The sequence below is a fragment of the Zonotrichia albicollis genome, chromosome 4 (genome assembly GCF_047830755.1).
Source record: "Zonotrichia albicollis isolate bZonAlb1 chromosome 4, bZonAlb1.hap1, whole genome shotgun sequence".
In the NCBI taxonomy this organism is placed as follows: domain Eukaryota; kingdom Metazoa; phylum Chordata; class Aves; order Passeriformes; family Passerellidae; genus Zonotrichia; species Zonotrichia albicollis.
Window position 1 is genome coordinate 54073250 of NC_133822.1, and position 23256 is coordinate 54096505.

Consider the following 23256-nt stretch of genomic DNA (forward strand, 5'->3'; position numbering starts at 1 on the left):
AATATTTTTTAATATTAAGGCAGCTGTTAATCGGATGTGTTTAGTTATTGGTCCCTCTTTTTCATCCTGCAAAAGTAAAGACAAAAAAATGTAAAAGCCCTGCAGTTAATAGCAGGCAACAATTAATATCTAATACTTGATTCCAACAATACTAACTGTGAAATCTCTGAAGACAAGGTTCCTTGATCCTCTCCTTAATGCCATTAGGGCAGCACTTGGATGATTCACAATGGCCTTCTGTGCTCTGGGAGTAGAGGCAGTAGCCCCAGCAGCTGGCTGCCTACATTAGTAAAAAAAGAATTAATAAAAATAAGCTTTGTGCTGCTTTCTAGACAATTAACAACTTGGAAAGTTTATCTTACAATTTTAACCTATCTGAACAGAGACACAAAGAGCCATTAACACTTGGTGCTGATACATGATTGCTTCCACAGAGATAAGCCTCACTGTAAACCCTTAAGAAGAGTCATGCACTTTATTCTATGTGAAAAAACACTTCTCTTGAAGAAGTATTGCTCATCACCCCCGACATTAGTGATGGAAAAGTAATATATTGTACTAATAACACAGCCATTTCCTGAAGTGTACCAATTTAAAGGGGTGTTTCATCAGACAGGAACTGTGATAGCAGCTATGCAAATGCCATCTGAGATTTGGCCAGAGAAGGTCCTTGAAGGTCCTATAACCACTTAAAAGTTGTCACAGCTCATTGGGACCATTTGACACTAAGACAATATAAAATATGTATTAACTGTGATTAATGAGGAGCAATATAAAATAACATAAGTTATAAGACATAAAACATGTAACTGGTAAATCATATCAAACATTTGTAAAACCAATTACCTGTTACTGCAGCTTTTAGACTGAGATTAATAAATTAGGCAGAGTATAACGAACTTAGCATAAGCAATTTCTCCATTTTCAGTATTAACACGAAAGTCAAAGCTGTATTTCACATAAAAACTTGGAAATTACTCATGCCATCAGAGTTCAGAATGTATAAATTGGTAACTTTACCTAATGATTTACTCATAATGTCATCCTAAAAAAACAATTTGTAGTGGTGAAAAATATCACCACACTTCAGTATTTTGAACAATATTATTATGAAGTCTTTTCATACCCTAGTAGAACTTGGTTAAGAAGCTTAGGTAGTGCTTACTTGTAAATGTGGCTTAAATGAAAAGTAAATGTTCTATTTTTTTTTAATGAAAGCCTGTAGGAGTTTAATTTCGTATAAGTTTAATTTCAGTATAAGTATCTTATACTGAAAGTGAATATTCTAAGAATAAAACTTGAATTCTCTATTTAGAGAGACTTTCTTAGTAATCTGAGGTTCTAACAGCAAGGAAGCCCAGATAAAAACTGTGTTACTTTAGTAAGAGACAGACTCCTCCCTAACACCTAAGAGCTCATAATCACTGTCATCCTCCCTGAATAGAAATAATATGTATCATATAAAAATATATAAAATAAAATATGTAATATAGGAAATAAATAAAAGGCTTTATGAAGTCAAAGGAGAATGGCAGGGGCAGAATTAAGAAAGTAGGCAATGACATGTTCATAGAAGACCGAGTACCACAGTAAAAGAATTACTGTCTTCATTTCTAATTTCTTGAAGATTTTTGTTTTCTCTGTATTGAGAAGCATAAGGATTAATCAATGGAGGCTGTTCTGAATGTCTCTCTTCAACAGTTATCATACCTTATTTTAGAAAGCTGAATTACTATTCTAGGAATACTGAAAAAGGGACAACTGCAATAAATTAGGAACATATTAAAAATTATCTTCTCTTTTTAAGTTTGAAGAAAAATGAAATGGATGCTACTGAGACACCAAGTGAACTGATGTATGTCTGTGGGCAAGTATCTCTAAAAACATCTGTATTTCTTGAATTTCTTTAATTGTGTTTAATTGTGTAACTTAACTTCAAACTCTACCATTTATGTTGTGATTTAAAGTAATCTCCTGGCCCACTCTCACAGAGCATTAAGAATATTCACCTTTGCTTCAGTGGCAACAAGGAAAAAAAAATGAGGTGAGCTGCTGGACTGAGCTTAGGGCTTCAACTGACACATCATGCACTCTGGAAAGCAAACTATCAATTCCTGTCTCCCTCATGGAGCTGCTGGATACTCCTTTCAGCTGCGCTAACAGAACTGTGGGCAGTGCTGTAAAGTAATGTGGGGGACAGGACACATTACCCTTCCCCAAAATCCTCCTGTTTGTTAAGGGAGGACAGTAAAAGGAACAGAAAGGGAACCTTTATGTCTTCACAAGACAGGAAGCATATGAACTGCTCTGAGTGCTGAAAGAGAAGGTCTCATCTCTTCCTTTTGTTCCAGCCCACCTCCTGTACTGGTGTTCAACCGAGAGTAAGGCAAAGAGATTCCACTCGTGTGGCAAGCCCTTTCTTTCATTCTATGAGCATTTTTTTAAAAAAACAAATTGATTTAGCATGCAATCTAACAAAAATTAAAGCTAGTTCCCTCACCATAAGCAATGCACAGCTGTGAGAAGCAATAACGAATGTCACAGAGAGTCAGAACAGAATCATAAAATCATTTAGGCCAGAAAACACTTCTAGAATCACCAAGTCTAAATATTAAGCACTGCCAGATCCACCACTAAACCAGGTCCCTATGCATCACATCTGCACATCTTTTCAAGACATAAAACATGCAATTTTGAGCAGAGGAATGTTCTCATTTCAATCTGAATTTTGAAACCACACCCTTAGTATCTTGTGATATTGCAGTCTCAGTAAGTTGGCAAGAACTAGTTATGTGTGTAAATTCCTGCTTTCTGAATCTGACCTAATTAGGGAATTCTGCCTCAGAAGAGGGGATGTATAAACAGTTTTTTTTCCTATGACTACCTGTGCAAATTTAAAAGAAGCTTGTGAGGACACATAGCTACTGGAATGTGTTATCTGTGTGATGGAACATTATGAAAAGGCTGAGTTAAGAACACATCATGCTTGTAGATGGTGTCAGCCCTACACTTCTCACTTACCAACTATTTAAGACTAAATTACCATAATTCTTCTTTCTCTGGTTTTCCAAGGTCTGAGTGTTGCTCAGTTTAATGAAACAAGGCCCCATAAAACAATTATAAGTCTGTGTTAAGATGGTTTTTTATATTAAAAAATAAAAGGATTCTCAAACTAAATTTCTCAGTTTTCATAACTTGACTTTCTTTGCTGCCTCCAGCAGCTTGGTGGCAGTTTTACAAGCCACAAAACAGAACAGCAAAAATCTGCCTGGGACCATGTAATTACATCTAAAGTGGTTCCAGTCAGTTACTAACAAAGGCCAGGTTTTGACACACTTACACAAGTAACTGAACCTTGAACAATTCCACTATTAACACAGCCAGCCCCAAAACCTCACACCAATGGGGCTGTACTCTGCAATATTAATTCCACATGGTCAAAATCATGCTGGGAAAGAGAAGAACCAAATCTGATTTCAGATAGCAACACAAAATCAGAAGACTCTGAGGAGTCTATTGTTTATCTTGCTTGCTTGTTTAAAGGAAAGTTTATTACAACAGTTCTTGGATCAAATCAGCCCAAATTTAGACCACAAAACTGGAAGGAATACAGCAAGTTACAAGACAATCCATCTCAGCTGTGTGACACATGAACCATACACAATAAATAACTTTCCATTTGTATGACAAGCACTTCCTTGTAACAAGGAAAGTTAAAAAATGCTGTCCAGTTGGGCAAAAAAATAGGAGAACATGTTGAGAACAACGTTCATCACAGAGTTTTGACCTATATACTCTAAAGAACTACCTGGGTTTTTTTTAAGGTAACTGCAACTACATCAGAATCTATTCCCCTTTTTGTCTTACTGGAACAGACCTCAAATTTCATTACAGATTCTTAAACATACAGAGTTTCACCTAATAAGGCAAGTTATAAACAAACTCTTTCAATAATTTTTAATTCCCCTATTTTTGCTATTGTTAATGAGGCTCAAATCTCTTACTTATTGGAAGGCTTCTGATTTCCTGGTTGTCCAAGTTCATCTTGCTTTAATCCTGCAAGCAAAGCATCTCTGGAACAGTGTTTATCCTATTTGAGGAAAAGAGAAAGACAGTAAGAATGGTGTGTGGAAACTTACCATGAAATTCCTACTGTTTTCTGAAGTAATATGTGAAAGAAAATGTGTACCTGTAAATGGGTAATGAAGGAAAACCTCTGCCGCTGGAAAGGTTCACATCCCTCCCACAAGCACTGCCCTGGGTACACATCTTTTCCTCCATGCTCGGTTGCTGCATGATAGAAAACCTGTGATGGTGTCTGAAACCACCTACAAAAAGAGGAGAGGGGAATTTATTTTATTTTTTTCCCCCAGTGAATGGTGAAGTACAAATCCAACAAACATCAACTCACAGTGGTTAACATTTTTTTTTTCTGAATTGAGACACACATTGATAAATGGAAAGTTGCAAAATTTTGAAGGGAAAAATATGTATGCATATTACCAGTGAGCTACCAATAAATGTCAGTATGATTTTTCCAAACTTGATTGAAATATCATGCCTCTATTTTCTACTTACACTTCACCAAAGACCTAATGCATGTTAAATCAAACAGACCCATTCTCTGCAATATACAGCAACAAACTATGCACATCTTAACTAGATAAGGTTTACATAATATATTTTTATATTTATATATATAAACATACAATATATTTATAGAAAATAATCTCGTATGTTCCTTCTCCCATTTTTCTTCTCCACTAGCAGTCAGATTCAGATCTTATTTAAATCTGATCAACTTGGTGGCCCTCCTCTGGACTCATTCCAGCAGGTCCATGTCCTTCCTGTGCTGGAGACCCCAGAGCTGGATGCAGCACTGCAGGGGGGCCTCACTGGAGCAGGGTAGAAGGGCAGAGTCACCTCCCTTGACCGGCTCTCTGTGCTGCAAGCACACAGGGCTGGGTCATGTCCAGCCTCTCCTCCCCCAGCCCCCCGAGCCCTTCTCAGCAGGGCTGCTCTCCATCTGTCCATCCCCAGCCTGTGCTCATACCAGGGTTTGCCCCAACCCAGGTGCAGCCCCTGCCCCTGGCCTTGTCAAACCCCATGGGATTCCCATGGCCCCCCTGCTCAGGCCTGTCCAGGTCCCTCTGGATGGCATCCTGTGCTCCAGGTGTGTCAGCTGCACCGCTCAGCTCCGTGTCACCTGCAAACGTGCTGAGGGTGCACTCGATCCCTGCATCCATGCCATTAATGAAGGCATTAAATAACACTGGTCCCAGTACAGACTATGTGTCACTGAAGTCCATCAAGACTCTTAGCTACTGATCACCACCCTCTGAATGTGACTGTCCAACCAATTCCTAATTCATCTACCAGTCCACTTATCAAATCCATCTCCCTCCAATTTAGGAAGAAGGATGTTGTGGGGGACCATGTCAAAGGCTTTACAGAAGTTCAGATAAATTATACCTGTAGCCCTCTCCTTATCCTTTGATGCAGTTATTCCATCACAGAAAGCCACTAGGTTGGTCAGACAGGATTTTGCCTTGCTGAAGCCATGCTGCCATTGTTTGTTCTTACCTGTTCACCAGCACGGGTACACCTCCTTTGACACTCCTTTTCTCATTAATTGTACCTGTACAAGCCCTTCCTGTTATTTTCTGTGTACCTTGCCAGGTTCAGTTCCAGTTTTTCCAGCTCTGTTCCACTCCTCTGTCCCCAAGAACCCTCCCTTAAGAAGGCAAGAAGTCTGCCTTCTTCAAGTTCAAGAGCCTGACTTGACTCCTTACCTGACCTAAATTTCTCAAGCCTGCAAGCTCCACCAATGCATGACTGCTGCAACCTAGGCTATCTCCAATCTCATGTAGACAAATGATATGCTATTGTAACATATACAAGCTGGTAAAAGAGAATTGCTGTGTTTCAAAATACATGACACGAAAATAGTGAATGACTCAAAACATTAGGGCTTTTTTAGTCTATATATACACCTTATGTATTTCAGATGTTACAAATTAGGCCCCTTACTCCGAAAGAGAAAAAATAGCCTAAGGATTTATCGACTCAAAATTCACTTCAATACAACTAACCCAGCTCATCAATATCCACTTAATGTTTGGACCAAAGAGGTCTAGAAACCTTGCTGCTGCCATTTGGGAAGTTATTGCCAGCAGCTGCCCTCACACACTCTCAGCTTATGAACAGCTGTACAGTGAGTGCTTTGATTCAGCCACCTCCCTCTACATCCCAGTACTAATTTCAGTAGTGTCCACTATGCAAACACACTTGCAACTGATGCCTAGGCCTAAGTGCACAGATACTGATACCTGAACACTGTAACGACATCAAAGAGCTGTAACGACATCACATTCACCCACAGACAAGTCTTAGTTATAAACTGAATGCTACTGCAGTAACCACTGTAATACAGAAATCACCTTCTGCACTGGCAATAAATACTACTCTCTTTAAAAGCATTCATCTTTTACATGCCAGTTACCTCATACTGAAGGGAAGCTGAGAAGGAGCAATACCTGGCTCTTGCTGTTGGTCCAGATAACCCATAGTAGGAAATGAAAATAAAATGCTTTACATCTACACTGGCTCTACAGTGGGTGTTTCAGAGGACAGAAAAATCTTCCCACAATAAAGGGGAATCTGCTTAAGCCTGGCACTAACCATTTTATGAATAATAAAATAATAATTTCTGGCACAGATGAAACAAATTTCATGGCCTAAGTGAAATCCAAAACACAGTGCAAAACATTTCACTCAACATGGCAAATCTCGAGAAAAATAAAGCTATTTCAGCTATATTGACTCATTCATTTTTTAAAGTATTTAATATACTCAGTGTTATACACTTCAATCACTGACCTAAAAAGATTCAAACTTAGTACCATTTTGCAGAGAAAAACTATTTTTCCTTAAAGAAACACCTAACTATTGTAATAAAAAAAGCTTACATACTGACAATATGGTCAGTTCAGTCTAGACTCTTGTTACACACTTAATTCATCCATGGTTCTGTTCAACTGCTGAACAGAACATTAACAGCTGACTTGACAGGCACTGGAGATTCAATAGCATTTTCAATTTACTTTTTAAATACAAAGCAATTCAAGAGCAGACATCTGCCTGCCTGGGAAACAAAACAGCAGCTTTTAAATTAAGCTGCATACAATTAGCAGTACCTGCAGACAGCTGAAGTTCAAAGGAAAACACCTACTTTCTGTTACATCCTTAATGCAAAGTAATGTGCTGACTGACACCTTTTAGAATTTTACTTCCACTTCAGATATTAAATGTGAACAGATCTGCCAGAGGCCAATCATTTCAACTATTTGCATAACTCAGTCTCATCTCACTGTAGTTTTTAGACACTACTAAATCTGTGGCATTTCAAATCTTAGTCTAATGTTTCCTAATTTGGTCCTAAAAAACCCAAACCAAACCACCAATACACACCACTGGAACGCTGCTGACTGGAGCAGCTGAATTAGTCAGTAGGAAATGAACACGCTATTTTATTTATTCATATTTATCCTGCTTCACAATAAAATGTTTAAGGCCTTCACTGACTTCTGCACTGCATTTTTGAAGGAAAACATAATGTTAGTATTTTTTTGAGAATTAAACTAAAGAACATGCATAGAGAAACAGGTGAAAATTATTTTTTCAAATGTGCCTCCTGTTGTATCTTTCCAGTTAGCTACAAATATCACAAAACCCCCCCAGTATTCTATCATTCTACTGTGATGAAACTGACTGCTTAATCCTAGGGAAAAAAATGCTAAGCAACTGAGAATGAAACCAAGAAGTGAATGTGAAGTTCACACAGACTAATGAGCCACTCAAAAGAATCTTCTTGTTTCCCATTTAAACTACTCAATAAAAGCAGCTAAGACTGAGAGCTACAAACAAAAAAAGAACAGGTGGCAATTCCAGATTTTTCTTTACATCTAACAGAACCAGGAAGCCTACAGGAGATTTTATATACCTGTTTTTAATCAGGCTCTTCAAGGAATATGAATAAACAATACATATTTGAGGAAAATGCTAACTTAACATTTTGGTTCTCTTCACCACAGAGAAGGTCAAGTGTAATGTTTATCTAAACTGGTTTTAGGCTGGGACTGAAATAACTATTTTAAAGCTGAGAGCATAAAAACAAGAGCTGTCATATGAACTAAATCTATTAATGCAAAAAATGTCTGAAAGCTTTTGAAAAGAATGCAATTTAAACATGAATGAAAAGCAGTACAGGAAGTAACAGCCAGATAGACTAAAGTAACAGAAATAATACACTGGGCAAGGAGCAAAATACAGAGATCAATGGCCTTGTAGCCCTGAACTTCAGTCTCAGGTAAACCTTCTGGAGTTGTATTTGAAGACAGACTACAAAACGACGGATAATGTAAGGTAATTTAATACTACTGCTCCTCCTCCTGCCCCAACAGTTTATCCTAAGTAACCTTAGACATGGAATAAAGTTGGTGACTTATACTTTGAAACTGTAGTTCAGCAAACTCTCTGACATGCTACAAGCTGGCAAGGCTTCTGTGTGACACTGCCCCAGCCTTTCATTTCAACCTCAATGCAACCCACCCACACCTAGGCATGAGTTAATGCATCCACTGTGGAGCCAGCAGACTGTGGCTCTATAGTTCTATTTACTAGTGGTAAGGGAGGAAACTGCAGAGTAAGTAAAGCCTTTCTTACATACAGAAGTGTCACCTATCAAAGAAAGAAAAATCACTTTTAAAGTGAAAATAATGCAATGATTTAAAAAGCACCAGATCTCTTGCACTGACTGAATGTCTTGCATAGACTGAATGATCTTAGAATTATGTTTGCAAGGAATGAAAGAAACAGAAATTACACCTTCAGGGGTTTCATACTAACCCTCATTCACTATTCCTATAATTCTGTTCAAATGTCTTATTTTCACGATCCATTCCAAACAGCTAAACTTCTCCATCTTTTCATTTTAATTTTTAAATTTTCCACCAGCTTTTGGTTAAATCAGCTTTATGCTCCCTTTGTCATCCTACAGCAATGAGGCTGTCACTCTTTTTCGTACCATCCTATATGTTATGCAATTTTTCTCACTCACAATTTGTCTCCAGGTTTTCAAAGTAGCTATTTGACAACTACTTTTTTTCACCAACTCTCTGCCCTTGCCCACAAACTAAGCATATTCACAAACTTAAGTTATTTTAAAAGTCAGTGTCAAGATACATACACTTTCCATAAGAATTGCATCAAGCTTTTATAAGCCTCCATCTAAATGTCTAGTAGTCCACTCCCCTTTGAGAACAGAAGCAAATTAAAAAAAAAAAAAATCATAGCTCTCTAGTCTTAAGAGCCAGTTTCTTACTACTTCCTTTCAAGACAATGGCATCCTCTGGAACACAGATGGTATAATTACCAAAATTAGTCATAAGCTAAATAAGACTGTGACCAGGACATTGAAGTGCAACACCCTGCTCTTGCAGAACTGGAAAAGCAAGAAAATTATTTTCTGTAACTGCAGTACAGGAACTATTTTATATGTGCAACACAGAGAACAAGTTTCAGAGGTCAGAATTCTTTTAAGTTAACCACACAACTATTTTTTGTTACTAAAGAATCAATATACTTCAAGAAAGTTACATAATACTCATTTTATGCTCTGAAGTATAACTCAGAGGAGTTAAGTGTCCTGCCTTCCCCCATCTCATTCAATTTCCTCAATAGTTTTCACTTCTTCTTTTAGCCACTGAAAAAGTGTAAGGTAACTTAAGGAAACAGAATGGATGGAACTTGTAGAATCATCTTCTATATACAAGCATCTGTTACATATGAGTAAAAGGTAAATAAAGAAGCCATTTACTTTTTACAAGATTGCCACAGACACATGAAGTTCTGTCCAGGTTTTTTCATTTGCTCTGCATGTTGACTTGCTGCAGTGTATGAAGGTGGCTGCAAATTCATCTGCTGGCCCTGTACTTGAACTGTTGGTATCGATGTTGCAGGTGTGCTCTGTAGAAAAAGTTAAAACAATTTTAAACAGGGCTTATTTCTATACTTGACATACAGTTTTACTGCTTGTTGAAAGACTTTTTGTTTTACACCTTAATCCACCACAGGTGTTCAATTTTTTCATACTCTGAACACTGAATAAGCATTAGTAAGACACAGTAACATGAAGGACTTACAACTTTTACACTGCATTACTGATACAGAACTTGATAATATTTAAACAATAAACTTCATGCCCAAATACAAACACAGAATTATGTCTGCAAAGAAATTTCTCAAGGGTACTAATGGAGCAAAGATTAACATTATTTTTCAAACGCTTTGTTGTTATTTAAGAAAAGGAAAAAACCTCATGCAAACCCAAGGCATTGCAGTATCATCAGCATAGGGAACAGCACCACATGCTCAGAATGCCTGACAATGCTGTACAACTTGTACACAACAAAAACAAACATTTCAGAAAGCAAAATTACTTTCCCCTCACTCCCCTGCAATATAACAAAACACTTAACACTCAACTAAAATTATCTTTCAAATTACCTAAAAATATATAAACACAAACTAATTTTATTTCTTTTTCTGAATAATGGATATTGAATGCAGAATGTTCCATTTCAAAACACTGTCTGTGTCAGAATATTGTTTCTCTTCTTTTTTTTTTCCTGGAAGTCTTTGGTCAGCAAGTTCTAAGTTTTTTAAGGATGATGACAGTAGAAAAATTAAGCTTCTGAATATTATTTAGAGATGAAGACCTAACATCCTTTTCTTCCCCACTGTTTGAAAACAAATTCACACTCTAAAGAGATCAAATAATATTACTTCCATGTCTGTGTAAGAATAAGATAAGCAAACACTTTCAAATGGTGCACACATTTAGATCTTTGCAGCTCTGTTACTGAGTAGCTTTAGACTTTCACTACAAAGAAACCAATTTCTAACATTTCATTTTTATATCAACTTACATTTTCTTCCTGCTGATCTCTGTTGGCATTGTGGACAGCAGTCACACAAGGTAGTGAGTTAGTAACTATCACAGATTATACTACATCATATATAGTATACTATTATACTAACATGACCCTAGGGACAGCAAAAAAGCCTGATCAAAAGCAAAACACATCCCATATCCAAACAATAAAACATGACAAAAATAAGGAAAAACTCTAAACTCTGCAAAACACCTGAGTACAGCACAACTACTTATGATGCCTGTGATCCATCCACATATATGAAAAGTTGTAAGAAAAGACTTGAGTCCATTAGTCATAACTACGAACTATTTTGAACTCAGTAATGATTTTCACCTAAGGATCTTTAAGCTATTTCACAGAATGGGTAATGAATCCTTCACAAGATATCTTTTTACAAAAGGTAAACATAAGTGGAGTCTTTTAATATCAACGTCCCCTTAAAAAGGCATTTTTAAAATGAAGCTGCAAGCAAAAAAAAGGAGTGTCAGCAGTACAGCTTGTTTTGCAACCTTCACTTGGCATCCCAGTATCAACACATTCTGATGGTCTTTTATGTGACTTTTTATCCCTCCAGAACTTCTGTCTCATTTAATGTGCTGAAGAGAAAATGAGCTTACTGAATGAACTCAGTATTTCGTTTAATTCTCATCATTCAATGTGTGGTTCATGTATTATTTACTCCATTCAAAGCCAACCCTGCAATTAATCTGGAATTATGAATTTTCTCAAGGGTTTCTCTGGCAAGCTCTCCTAGTGGTATTCAAAGGTTTTAATATAATCTCATTGAAAAATTGTTTATTTTAAATAAGTTGATCTGAGATATACAACACAAAATGTTGCATTCTGAAAATGAAAGGGCTTAGAAAGAGAAACAAATTTTCAGGACAAAAAATTGTCATTCAGTGCCCCCTCCCATTTTTTTTTCCTCTGAGGAAAAAAGCTGATAAATTGAAAACAAACATGTAAAATAGCTGTTGTTGTTTAAAATTCTCTTCTTACTGCTCTACTGTGGAGTAGTTTCACTCTAACTTGGTGGACACAACTTCCATGTATTTTTTAAGACAAATCCATTGCTTGCCTATCAGCAATGACTGATTTTTGATTATATTTTTAAATCAACATGTAAAGCAAAGTTACATTTGCTCCTAGCATTTTTTTTATTTTATTTTAGAAATTAAAGTTTTACAGTCAAATATCACAAAGCTTTCCTCTCTTTATTAAAGAGATCAGAAAGATTCATAAAGATTAATGCTAATTTTTGGTTTCCTTTTCCCTCTTTTGTCATGTATTAGTTTAGTAAAGCATGACACATGGGCTATCACTAAAATTAGGTATAGCCTTTGTTTTTCAGAAATTAAACTCCTTTTCCTCACAGAAACATACCTAGAAATACTTGCTAGGTGCTCATATGCAACGTGCTCATATGCAATGATTATGTTAATGCATCTGTCTTTAAATGAAGACAGACTTAATTAGGGAAAAGTTAATGTCTAAGAAAAGTAACATCGTAAAGTCTTTCCCTGGGGCATAAAGATTCCAGAAAATTTCCTCCTCTAGTGAAAACATTTAATGAATCCAGATTTCCCAGGAAAACAAATGCCCAGTACTCCGCTAGACTTGAACGCACTCCACACACCCTTTTATAATCAAATTAGACCTCTCCATGATACAATTTGCAACTGCCACCACTTAGCCCTTTTCTCACACAATCTTGGGACTGAAAGGTCCCTCTAGAGCAGCAGCATCTGTCTCAGTAGGGTTTATACTCAACCCTAAACTATACAAATACAAACTGTTAATGCCTGTACAGTCAACTTACAGAGCAGATACTAGAGCCTACTCTTAATAAGCAGGTAGAGATTTTATATCGAGACTGGGCTGACTTTAGACTGAGGTATTGGAGAGGGGGAGGAAATTCAGCCTGGTCATGATAACCAAGACTACAGCTAAGAACTTTCTGCTAACTGGAATGGACTGTTTACCCTACATTTGGGCACAGATGCTCCGTGTGTGGTACGAATAACAAACCCTATGAGCTGAGGCCAAATGTGGCCTACACTTAGATTTGACAGAAGCAATGATGCTATTCCCTTTATGCACGAACAGATAACTACTTTATCATGATACCTGCATATTCTATTTAAAAGGCCTTCTATGCCACCATCAAGAGAACACTGTGCATCCCAGTGTGTTGGGGATTCTGTTGACATATAGAGCCATATGCAGTTTAAAAGCATTAAGCTGCATTTTTCCCCCACCACTAATACGTGCACAGCCACTATAAATAAATCTAATTTTAAAAGAAACAAATATTAGTAAAAATACTTTTAAAGTATAACAGGATTTACAGCTTGATATGACAAAATTTTGTTTAGCTTATTCATGCTAATGAACACATCTATAAAAACACATAACCTGAAAACAAATGGAACAGGATTTGAGTGTGAGAAAGGGGTCAAGTGGGTAAGTAGGCACCAAAATAAATGTTCTTTTCTTGTTAGATTACTGAGAACTTTATGCCTCCTTGCAACAGTGTGCTTCACAAGTGAAGGGCAATAAAAGCACACAGATTCTGTATTTCACTATTTCCAGCTGAGGAACTCATTTGCTCTGTGGCTAGGAATGAATTACACCTCCTGGAGCTACACACCTGCTTTCTGGTGCATGGTAATTCTCAGCTTTCCAATCAACACAGAGCAGGAGCCAACAGCCAAGGCCACACAAACTTTGCCACCTAAATTTCAACACAAGCATGTTTCAAGTGGGCAGCCTTAAGAGAAATGGGCATGCATTGTTTGTGAGGGAATGACAGTGAGGAGCAAGAAAATCATTACTTTAAAAGCCAGATGAGGCAATTTAAATCAGATATGCTCAGTTCTAAGGACTTGGCGTGATATCAGAGCATTCCTTTAAAACACACCAATTGGGACAAACCAACATGGTTATGTTCAACAGATGTTTTGGAGGCGTCTGAAGAGGAATAAGAAAATGTGGCAAAGAAAAGCATACAGATAGGTAATTGCTCATTTCTTTTTCACCCACCAGCCTAGCACAATGCCTCAGGAAAGCAATAAACCATGAACAGAGAGCAACCAAAATAAAAGGAAGCCAAAAAAGTACAGTACCGGTTCTGTCTCCTCTCAAGAGTACATTTCATGAGCTTACAAAATATAGATGGAGATGTAAGAGCAAAATTGCAACACCCTGTTCATCATGTGTACCTATTCTGACCTAACTAATAGATCCCACTTTTTATCATAACGCAAAATATGGAAAGAAATTCTTATATATTCAGTATACATACAGTTATTATTCAACAAGCATTGTTGAGGTATACAATTAACAGGGAATAATCTCAGATTATATACACAAGAAACCTGTAAATATATACAGATTATATACACAAGAAACCTCTGTGTGTATATATATATATATATATATATATACACACACACAGAAACCTTTGTCTAACTGGTTTTTAATGGCACTTACATGGGCTATCTCATAAACAGCCAGTATACAATTTTAATAGGGCAATTAAATTAACATTTTTCCCCAAGTACACTGTATCATCCCATTTCAAACTACCTTTCATATAAGGAAACAAATTTCTCTTATCTTCTACATTCCCTTAAGGATTATTTAATGCTTTGTTGGTTTCCTTAGTTTGTAGATTGCTGTTCCCCTCCTGCCTTATTTGGTCATCCTTCCTTATTTTCAAGCACCTTCCCTTTCTCCTCTCTGTAGTTCATGAAAGCTAATCCTACTGTAGTTGCACAACCAATACCCTCCTTCCTTTTCTGCCCCCTGAACCTCATTTTTAAGTCTTCCTGTTTGGTTTTACTTTTATTAATTGTTTTTTTCTTCTCTCTCTTTCACACTTCTCTGAAATACAAGCTGTTAACTCACAAGCAAACAGGAAATCACACACTAAAAGCTTCAGCAGCTATGTAATTTTGCCATAGCTAATATCCCTTCATTCCCTGTCCCTTACTCTTTTTCTCCACTGGATTATATTTCTAATAAATTTCGTAATGTTTGCAGTAAAAAATGCTCTCCCTTTTCCTTCTGCAAGACAGCCAATATATACTAAAGTACTTCAGAGAGGATAAAACAATGAAGACACTCAAGTGAAAAAAATGTTCCTCAGCTACTGCCTTTCAAAAAAGTCAGGGGTAAGGAACCTACTTATCAGATGAGGAAGACTCAAAATGTGAGGGAGAAAACAGAAGATAACACAAAGCCTAATCCTAAATGAAGTCATCACTAAAATTCACACCAACTTCATGAGATTTCGGCTGCATTTCTGGAAATTTGAATACCCCTAAAAGCAGACTTAATATTGGAAATACTTAGCATCTTCTCTTCCAGAAAAGCAATGGCTATTGCAGCTGCTCAGCAACTTTAGAGAAAGAAAAAGAGCTGGCCAGGGTGATTTTGATAGTTTATAATCCAACATGTTAATTTTAAAGAAGTGGCAGAGATCTCTGCAAATCCTAAACCAAACTATGATGTTCACTGTATCTGAACAGAGTACTCTAAAATGGGTTCAACTGTAAGTCCGTGCTGGCAATATTATGACAGACATGATTTGTAAATATACAAACATATGGCTAAAGCAAATAGTTAATGAATAAATTTCTCACCAAGTTCAAAACTAATTAACTCATTTCTCCCATATTTCTGTAACTTTGAAAAAAGGAAGGGCATCCTACAGACAGCAGAATGAGCAAGCTTTCAGGTAGGGAGACATTTCTACCAAATGGCAAACCCAAGAGGCAGCATTTCTTGTTGTAGAAGTAATGAAAAATGTAGTAACTATTCATTATAGTGATACTGGGGATAGTGTAAAGAGGAAACTATCAGCACAGATTTTTTTTTCTATCCTCCCCCTCTAGTATCATGATATACATTATGAAAATCAAATGAAATAGTTAAATGTATTACTCCCTTCTTAAAATCTGCTCATATAGTAGCTGCTTGAAATACAACTGCAAATTCTTTTCAGGTACATATTGAGGGAATAAATAAACCTATTCCATTCAAGACAGCCCCACCATTTTATACTGCAGCCAAATCCTTAGCAAAACTATAAGAGAAATTCAAACTGTGTAATAAAGACATTCAGTGTAAAAAGCAAGTTATAGCTAATATATCTGCCCTACAGAAAATCGAGCATGTTGTCCCTATGCTGCTAACAGACACTATTAATTTTGATCAAATTATTTCTATTAAGAACAAAGACAAATAACATATCAGAAAAATACAGATCTTCCAACAAAACCCAAGCAAAAATTTAGGAGTGAGTTTAAAGACATTCAAATACATTTTAAGAATTAACTTTGTGCATTGTTGCAGTTAGAAGCAAGAAGCAGAGAAAGTAAAAAAGAAAAAAACTTGTTAACTCTTAACTGTGATTTTTGACAACTAGAAAAGTCAAAAGAGTTTTCAAAAGCAAATTAACTTTCCACAGAAAATGAAGTAGTACTAGCCAGCACTTGTCACATTTTGAGTTCTAGGTCTGTATAAGCCCATCATGTCTATGCCCTTCTAATTTGTCAAAGGCAAACAAACCCCCAACTAAAAAAAAAGAAAAAACAAGTAATAAAAGTAATAAAAGACCTGTTAATCCAAGGTCAAATGTACTAACTTCCTCTCTCTGGTCTGTCAGAACTCTTAACTGCCAGACCTACCATTGTATTCCCTTTACTCATACTCAGGTTAGGAATTGGGTTTTGGGGGAGCAATTTTCTGTCTATATATAAAACTAAAAGAAATTCTCAGGAACAGAATCACCTCTGACATCATTATTTTACTTATTAATACTCTTGATGTCTGTGCCTCATTTCTAGTAAAGTGTTAGGGAGTAAACACGTTCAAAAGGTTTAATAAATTCAATCAAGGGACAAAAAAGCCCAACAAACCCTCACCAAAGCTTGGCAAACAGAGAAAAAAACCCTCAAAACAATGCTTGTTTTATTGATAAACATTGTGAATATTTTGTAATGAATAAATGCAAATATTTCAACAAATTTAGAAAATAGTACTTTCTCCTAACTGTAGTGAACCCACAAAGCAAGACCTTGAGAACCAACTCCAAATGTAGGATTCAGTTATCAAGATGCAGGTGTGCTTTTCTTCCAAAAAACACATTCACCCCCCTGAAGTGACCAAAAACAAAATGCAGAACAACACTGACATTTTTACAAGACCATCCAGCATATCCTTCTTGTTTTCAGAACAGTTCATCCTTTAAGGAAGAAAACAGTGAGCAGAAGTTCTTTCCTCACTGCATATTATCAAGCTACAAATTTTGAATTCCACTATTGTCACTGACACTGAAAAAGAATGTAAACTGTTAAAACTTTAGTCTGTGGAAGAACAGTATCTTTTTCTGAATATCTAAAATACTATGCAGGAGATATTGACCGAGCTCACATTTTCAGTCATGTTATTTCACACTATTAGTCAGAATCACAGTCAGAATAAACATAAAAAGAACACTGCAACATACCTGTGTGACCATGCTTTGTATATACGTGGTTGGATGCTGCTGCTTTTGTTGAACAGCACTTTCTATTGCTACTTTCGCTACAGTGCTTGGATCCGCTCCAGCTGGCACAGCAACCATAGTTGCACTGCAACCAGCATTGTTGGGGTCACTGATTGTAACAATTCTAACTCCTACTTTATTTGGAATTCCTGGAACAGTTTCCCTGTCATTATCCTCTGCTGGCCTCTTTGCAGTTTTGCATTCTGCTGTGCCATTAGTAGACCGAACTTCGGAGGACAGGGTAGACTGGGACACTCTAGGTCCTGAGTGTGGAACTGCTATGATTTGATGCCCCTGTATAACAGAGGCTGTAGATTGTGGTGAGACAACTACACTTGGGCGTTGCTGAGGCACATCTGAATTCAAACTTGAAGCTAGAGGTCCATTAGGTAAATCAGTGTTGGTACCACTAAGTTGCTGGGTTAACAGTTTTGCAGCCTCCTGTGTACCGCTTACAACAGGTGAACTACTCAAAGTTAATACAGGCCCATTAGAAATTCTTTCCCCTTGATCACCTTTGGCAGTATCTTGCTGCGTGGCATCCAAATTCCCTTGTTGTTCCACTGAAGATATCTCACCATTTCCTACATGATTGGAAGTTTTGTGATTTGGAATGTTTTTGCTCAAATGAGAACAATCTCCTTTATCAAAATCACAGATTCCATTAACTAGGGGCTTCTTCAAATCACTTTTAATTTCCTGTGTGTCCATTTGTTCAAAGTTCTGCTTTCCAGGAGCTCCGTTCTCACCCATTTCTAATGATGGCCCATTACTGACTTGTGAGCACTGATTGGCCTCATTCTGTGTTTTCCCTGAGTTAGAAGGAGGTAGACTGGAGTCACTATACTTTCTCCCATTTAAAAGACTTCCCACCTGCATTTCATTTTCTTTTGCATCCCCATTGCTGGTGTTTGCAGCTCCTCTTCGGCAGGAAGGATTCTCCATAACTTCAATTTTACGTTCATGAATGTGTAAACCTGTTGCTTCCTTTGCTTCTTCCTCCTTTTGGCAAATTATTTTATCACCTTTGAATGGGGGAGCAGCAGTACACGGTGATTGTCCAGCTGAAGGTGCTTGAGTAGCTGGAAGGGTTTGCACCTGTAGCCCAACTCCTGTCTGTGCTCCACTCACTGAAATTCCTGCTGGAGCAATTATCTGAGTTGCATTTCCCTGACTCACAGTTGCAGTAGCAAAACTCGTATTTGGCACAACTGTTATCGTAACCTGGTTGCCAGTAGTCCCTTGGAAAATAGTTGCTGGGCTGTTTGAGATCAACTGGCCTGGCAATATCTGTAAATTAGAAATGGGTACTGTTTGCACTGCCCCTTGGGGCGGGATTGCACCCGGGACCAGCTGAACATTTTGCTGTCCAACTAGCAGCTGCTGAGCTGGAGACTGTCCTTGAACTCCAAAACCTGGTGTCTGGTTATTGGCCATCTGATAAACCACCTGAGGGCTAGGAGCTCTTGCATTGTTAGGTGGAGGAATCTGTGGAGCTGGGAGTATAAGCTTCCCCCCGGGAGTTGAGGGGCCTCTTTTTGGAAGAAGCAGTTGTTTTATCAGGCTAGACTCACCAGAGCTGGGCTGGCCAACTCCCGTATTAGCTTGCTGTGACTGAACTTGCATTTGCATCGATTGTTGTACCTGTACCTGCTGCTGCGATGATGCTGGTGAATGTTGCTGCTGCTGCTGCCTCTTTACAGAAAGCATCTGGCTAACAGTAGGAGGGGGTCCTTGTGACTGAGGAGTGGTAGATGAAGATGACATAACTGTAGGGACTTGATTATTTGTAACTGGACCAGGGGACGGTGAAGATGATGGTGTAATGCTTGGCTGTCCAGCCAACTGGACAGTTTGGCCAGCAGGAATAGAAGCTGGGTTAGCAAGCACAATTTGATGAATGGCTGGTGCATATGTCTGACCTTGCTGAGCTGGCTGGCTTACTATCACTACACTTTGCTGGGATGGTGCTGGAGGCTGCTGCTGTGGTTGCTGCCCCACAGCAGGTGGACCTTGCTGAGACGGCAGAGGCTTTGGTGCAATATTCTGAAACCCTACTCTAGATGTTGGTGGGTTTTGAACACCTGCAATTGTAACCATCTGCCCAGCTGCTACTTGGAAATTCTGAACTGTGGTGGCAGAAACCATGTTAGATGCAGAGGTTGTGACATACTGCTGTGGTGCTATGATGACTGTATCTTGTTGCTGGTTACCCGCAGAGGACTGCTGAGATGATGTCTGCCCAGGTTGTGATGATGTGCTGATTAGCTGTTGACCCTGTGAAACTGCTGAACTGCATGCTGGTAGGTTTTGTACTCTGCCAAATATATGACCCTGAGGTACAGCTTGCTGAATTACCGTAACAGGAGTGCCTGAAGGTATCTGTCCTGGTACCACTGCGTGCAGTGGGGACTGTTGCTGAATTACAGGTTGGTGGTGAAGCATCTGAGAACTCACAACTGTAACAGATGGCTGCTGGCCTGCGGTGCTGTGATTTTGATTAGAAGCTCCTCCTACTGCAATAGGAACAGGAACTGCAGACTGAGGAACAGAGCTCTGTATTACTGCAGCCTTCACTACTTCACAGGGTATTGGACCTTTATTCTGTATAACAGTCATTGGAGCATTCTGTTGTGTATGAATAGAAGGATTTTGTGGAATTCTAGAAACAGTCTGTGCCACAGTGTGAACACCTTGAATTGGAAAAGACATCTGTGTTGCTGTCAAAGTTGAAGACTGGTTAATAGGGGTCCTCTGATAGTGATTTCCTACACCTGGTAGCCCATGTGCGATTCCTGTTGAAATAAACACAGAAAAAGTTTGGAAGCAGAGATAACTTCAAACACATCAACAAATGTTTAAAAACCCAAGATCAGAAATTGTTATTCTGCCTGAAGCAGTTTCTTTTCTCAGCTCTACAGAGTAGTCTGAATTAATGATGCAGCAACAGTGGCTTGTCTGCTGACTGGAAACTTATGGGTTACATGTCAAAGACTAGAATGGCATGCAAGGAAATACTGCAATACTATTCCCAACATTACTGAATAAACTTTAAACATGCAGCCTCAACTTCCAACACTTACAAGCTACGCTCAAAACCTTCAGGCTTTTCTTATGGTTTCAGGATCAATGCAAAATACTTTATACATAATTAAGTTAAAAACCTGCTGGCAAAGGAGACGAAGACACATCAGGAATTGAATCAACCCGGACAACTGGGGTAGACGAAGTTGGTGGCTGCTGATAGTACATCTGAATGGGAAGTGGTATAGCTCTCCTCTTCACTCCTACCACATGTATATGTGCTTGACCATTGTTACTTGGATCTTCTACTCTCTTCACTGTATGATTTGGAAAGACGGTTCTGCCAAACACAACATAAATCCATGTTAATAAACACAGTAACTCAACTCTCACCATGTTTTTGTTTTACCTAACCGCTCTTGTGTGCAGAGCAATACAAGGAATGCCTGCATCTTTACAACAAAGCAAGAGTTTCCAATATCATGCGAGTGCTTATCACTGAGACTAGCAGGTCCCCCAGATGGCCAAGATGGCACAGAACCTAAGGGAAAATTACAAAATCTCAAAAAACTACTTCAGAAAGAATTAAAAGGACTAGAAGCAGAAAAGGAACCCATTCAAAGATCCTGAAATATAACGAAATAAACTCTAAACATTTATTTCAATATAAATTCCAAAAGTGGATGTCTTTCAACCCAGTAGATATTTTCTCTAAGAAATTTAAACTACCGATTAGTTTTGAGAACATACAATTGTTTCTTTATTGCTGCATAAATTCTTGTCTTACCGCAGGCATTTATAAAATCCAGTTGATGTTAGGATTCCACCTCGAGCTAATTTACTACAAGTAGAGAGGTATTCAGAGTACATTTCTGCTCGAGAGACTGAGCAATCAAGGTTCACTTCAAAATGGGCATTCAACCTGAGGATGAAAAAATAAACTATGAAGCAAAATATGGAGAGAGTATTTTTAAAGGGTTGTTAAAACACTTTACTTTGTATCACAGACACTTCTGAGATCTGCCAACAACATGGAAGACAGCAGTTTAGTTATTATTTTGTCAGATGCCTCTTCCACATTTTCTCACTGCTTACAAATTAACACACTGGACCCCTAACACCTACAGTAGTTTTAAATGCAACATCTTATTTACATACTTAAATACATATTATTTATTATTTATGCAAAACTGTCTCTACCTATGCCTTTTTTATTTTATACTCTGCAAAAACAAATGAGAATGCATGGTTTCTTGGTATCTCCTCCATACAGCTCTATTCTGATTCCTTAATGATTCTACTTTCACAAAAGATGGGCTGAAAGCTAACTTCACACATTTTTATTGTAAGTCAATGTTTGCTGAACATCTAATATTCACTAAGCAGTGAAAAGTACTTATATCTCTTACAGGCTCTACACAAGTCCAGAGACCATCTAACCTCTAACCTCATAGGAAGCTGTGAGAAAAGGAAACATCTAACAGTTTAATTTTATTTCTCTTAGATCCACTACTCCAACGCAGAGACAAAGTTGTTAATCCTCAGCAGAAAACAGAGGCAAGTAAGAACTCACACTCAGTGCTCAAATACTGGCATGAAAACAAAAGAAATATTTTAGTTGTCAACATTTATTACAGGGCGCTATCATTCTGTAAAACTACACTGTGTTCTTCTTTGTAGAGCCCTACACTCCAAATGTAACTGGATGAAAAGCCTGTGATGACATTCTTTAAATTGTGCTCTTTCATAAAGACTACCATTTCTCCTGCAGTTGTTAGAATTTTATTATTACAAAAACAGACATTATATTAACGGAAAGTTTATGTATTAATTAAATTTGGCATATTGAACAAGTGACTATCCAGTTGGATATATCATTTTAGGGTGACACACTAACACTGGTACCAGCAAATAGGAGATGTTCAGGACTTAAAATTGTGAAATGTGATCTGTGATTACTACTTTACAGTCACTGCACTTACACCTCCTACTGAATCTAAGCTGGCTAGTAATACATCCAGGAAGGCCAGTTTAAATACCTTGTCTTTTTGCTTCAAGAGATAGAACTGAATTCTACTGCTATGATTTACTCTTTTACCCATATCTCTAAGTAGGAAGTAATGACTAAAGCATACCATGAAAATGTACATTTATCTAAGTTTGCTAATGGGATCTGTAGACAAAGTCCAGTTCCAGGCATCCCTGTCTAAATATGAAATTTCTCAGTCTTTCAGCAGTTAATTATTATGGTGATAATACTTTGCAGTGTGCAAAGACAAGCATGGTGACATCAGCTGACCACAAAAAGTTGCAGTATTTCCCCCATACAGCCAAAGCTCTGTTGGAAGTATAATGATAACCCAAAACACTAGGCTTTGTAAATTCCATCCACTTTAACTGGAAGGTGCTTGTCTCCTCAGTGACAAGATGAACCTAAGAGCTGTGAAGCAGCAGAGGTGAACTAATTAATACAAATACTTGGAACGTGAGTTGATTTATGTAAGACAAAGAGCTCAGAAAGATCACCTGCAGTCTACATGAAAACCACAGGAGAGACAGTTTCTCTCTAAATATCTGAAAATAATATTAGTTGAAAGCAAGAGAATATGAATGGAAAATACTTTGATCTTCTTTAACTTGAGGTTCAGAATGATCATGTAGGAGTTTTGCAGGGCCTTAGCT

The 23256-nt window shown here is 37.7% G+C and overlaps 1 protein-coding gene across 1 annotated transcript in view; it reads right to left on the reverse strand.

Moving 5' to 3' along the window:
* The window catches only part of ARID2 (AT-rich interaction domain 2), a 98549-nt gene that overhangs the window by 9293 nt on the left and 66000 nt on the right, over positions 1–23256 (reverse strand). The window contains exons 13-20 of the mRNA XM_026797039.2: positions 21362–21496; positions 20715–20914; positions 17512–20345; positions 9878–10026; positions 4190–4328; positions 4005–4090; positions 157–280; positions 1–66 (exon numbers count right to left, since the gene is read on the reverse strand). The exon at positions 1–66 is cut by the window's left edge and continues 26 nt beyond it. Coding sequence (XP_026652840.1) covers positions 1–66; positions 157–280; positions 4005–4090; positions 4190–4328; positions 9878–10026; positions 17512–20345; positions 20715–20914; positions 21362–21496 — 3733 coding nt within the window. The remainder of the gene's footprint in view (positions 67–156; positions 281–4004; positions 4091–4189; positions 4329–9877; positions 10027–17511; positions 20346–20714; positions 20915–21361; positions 21497–23256) is intronic.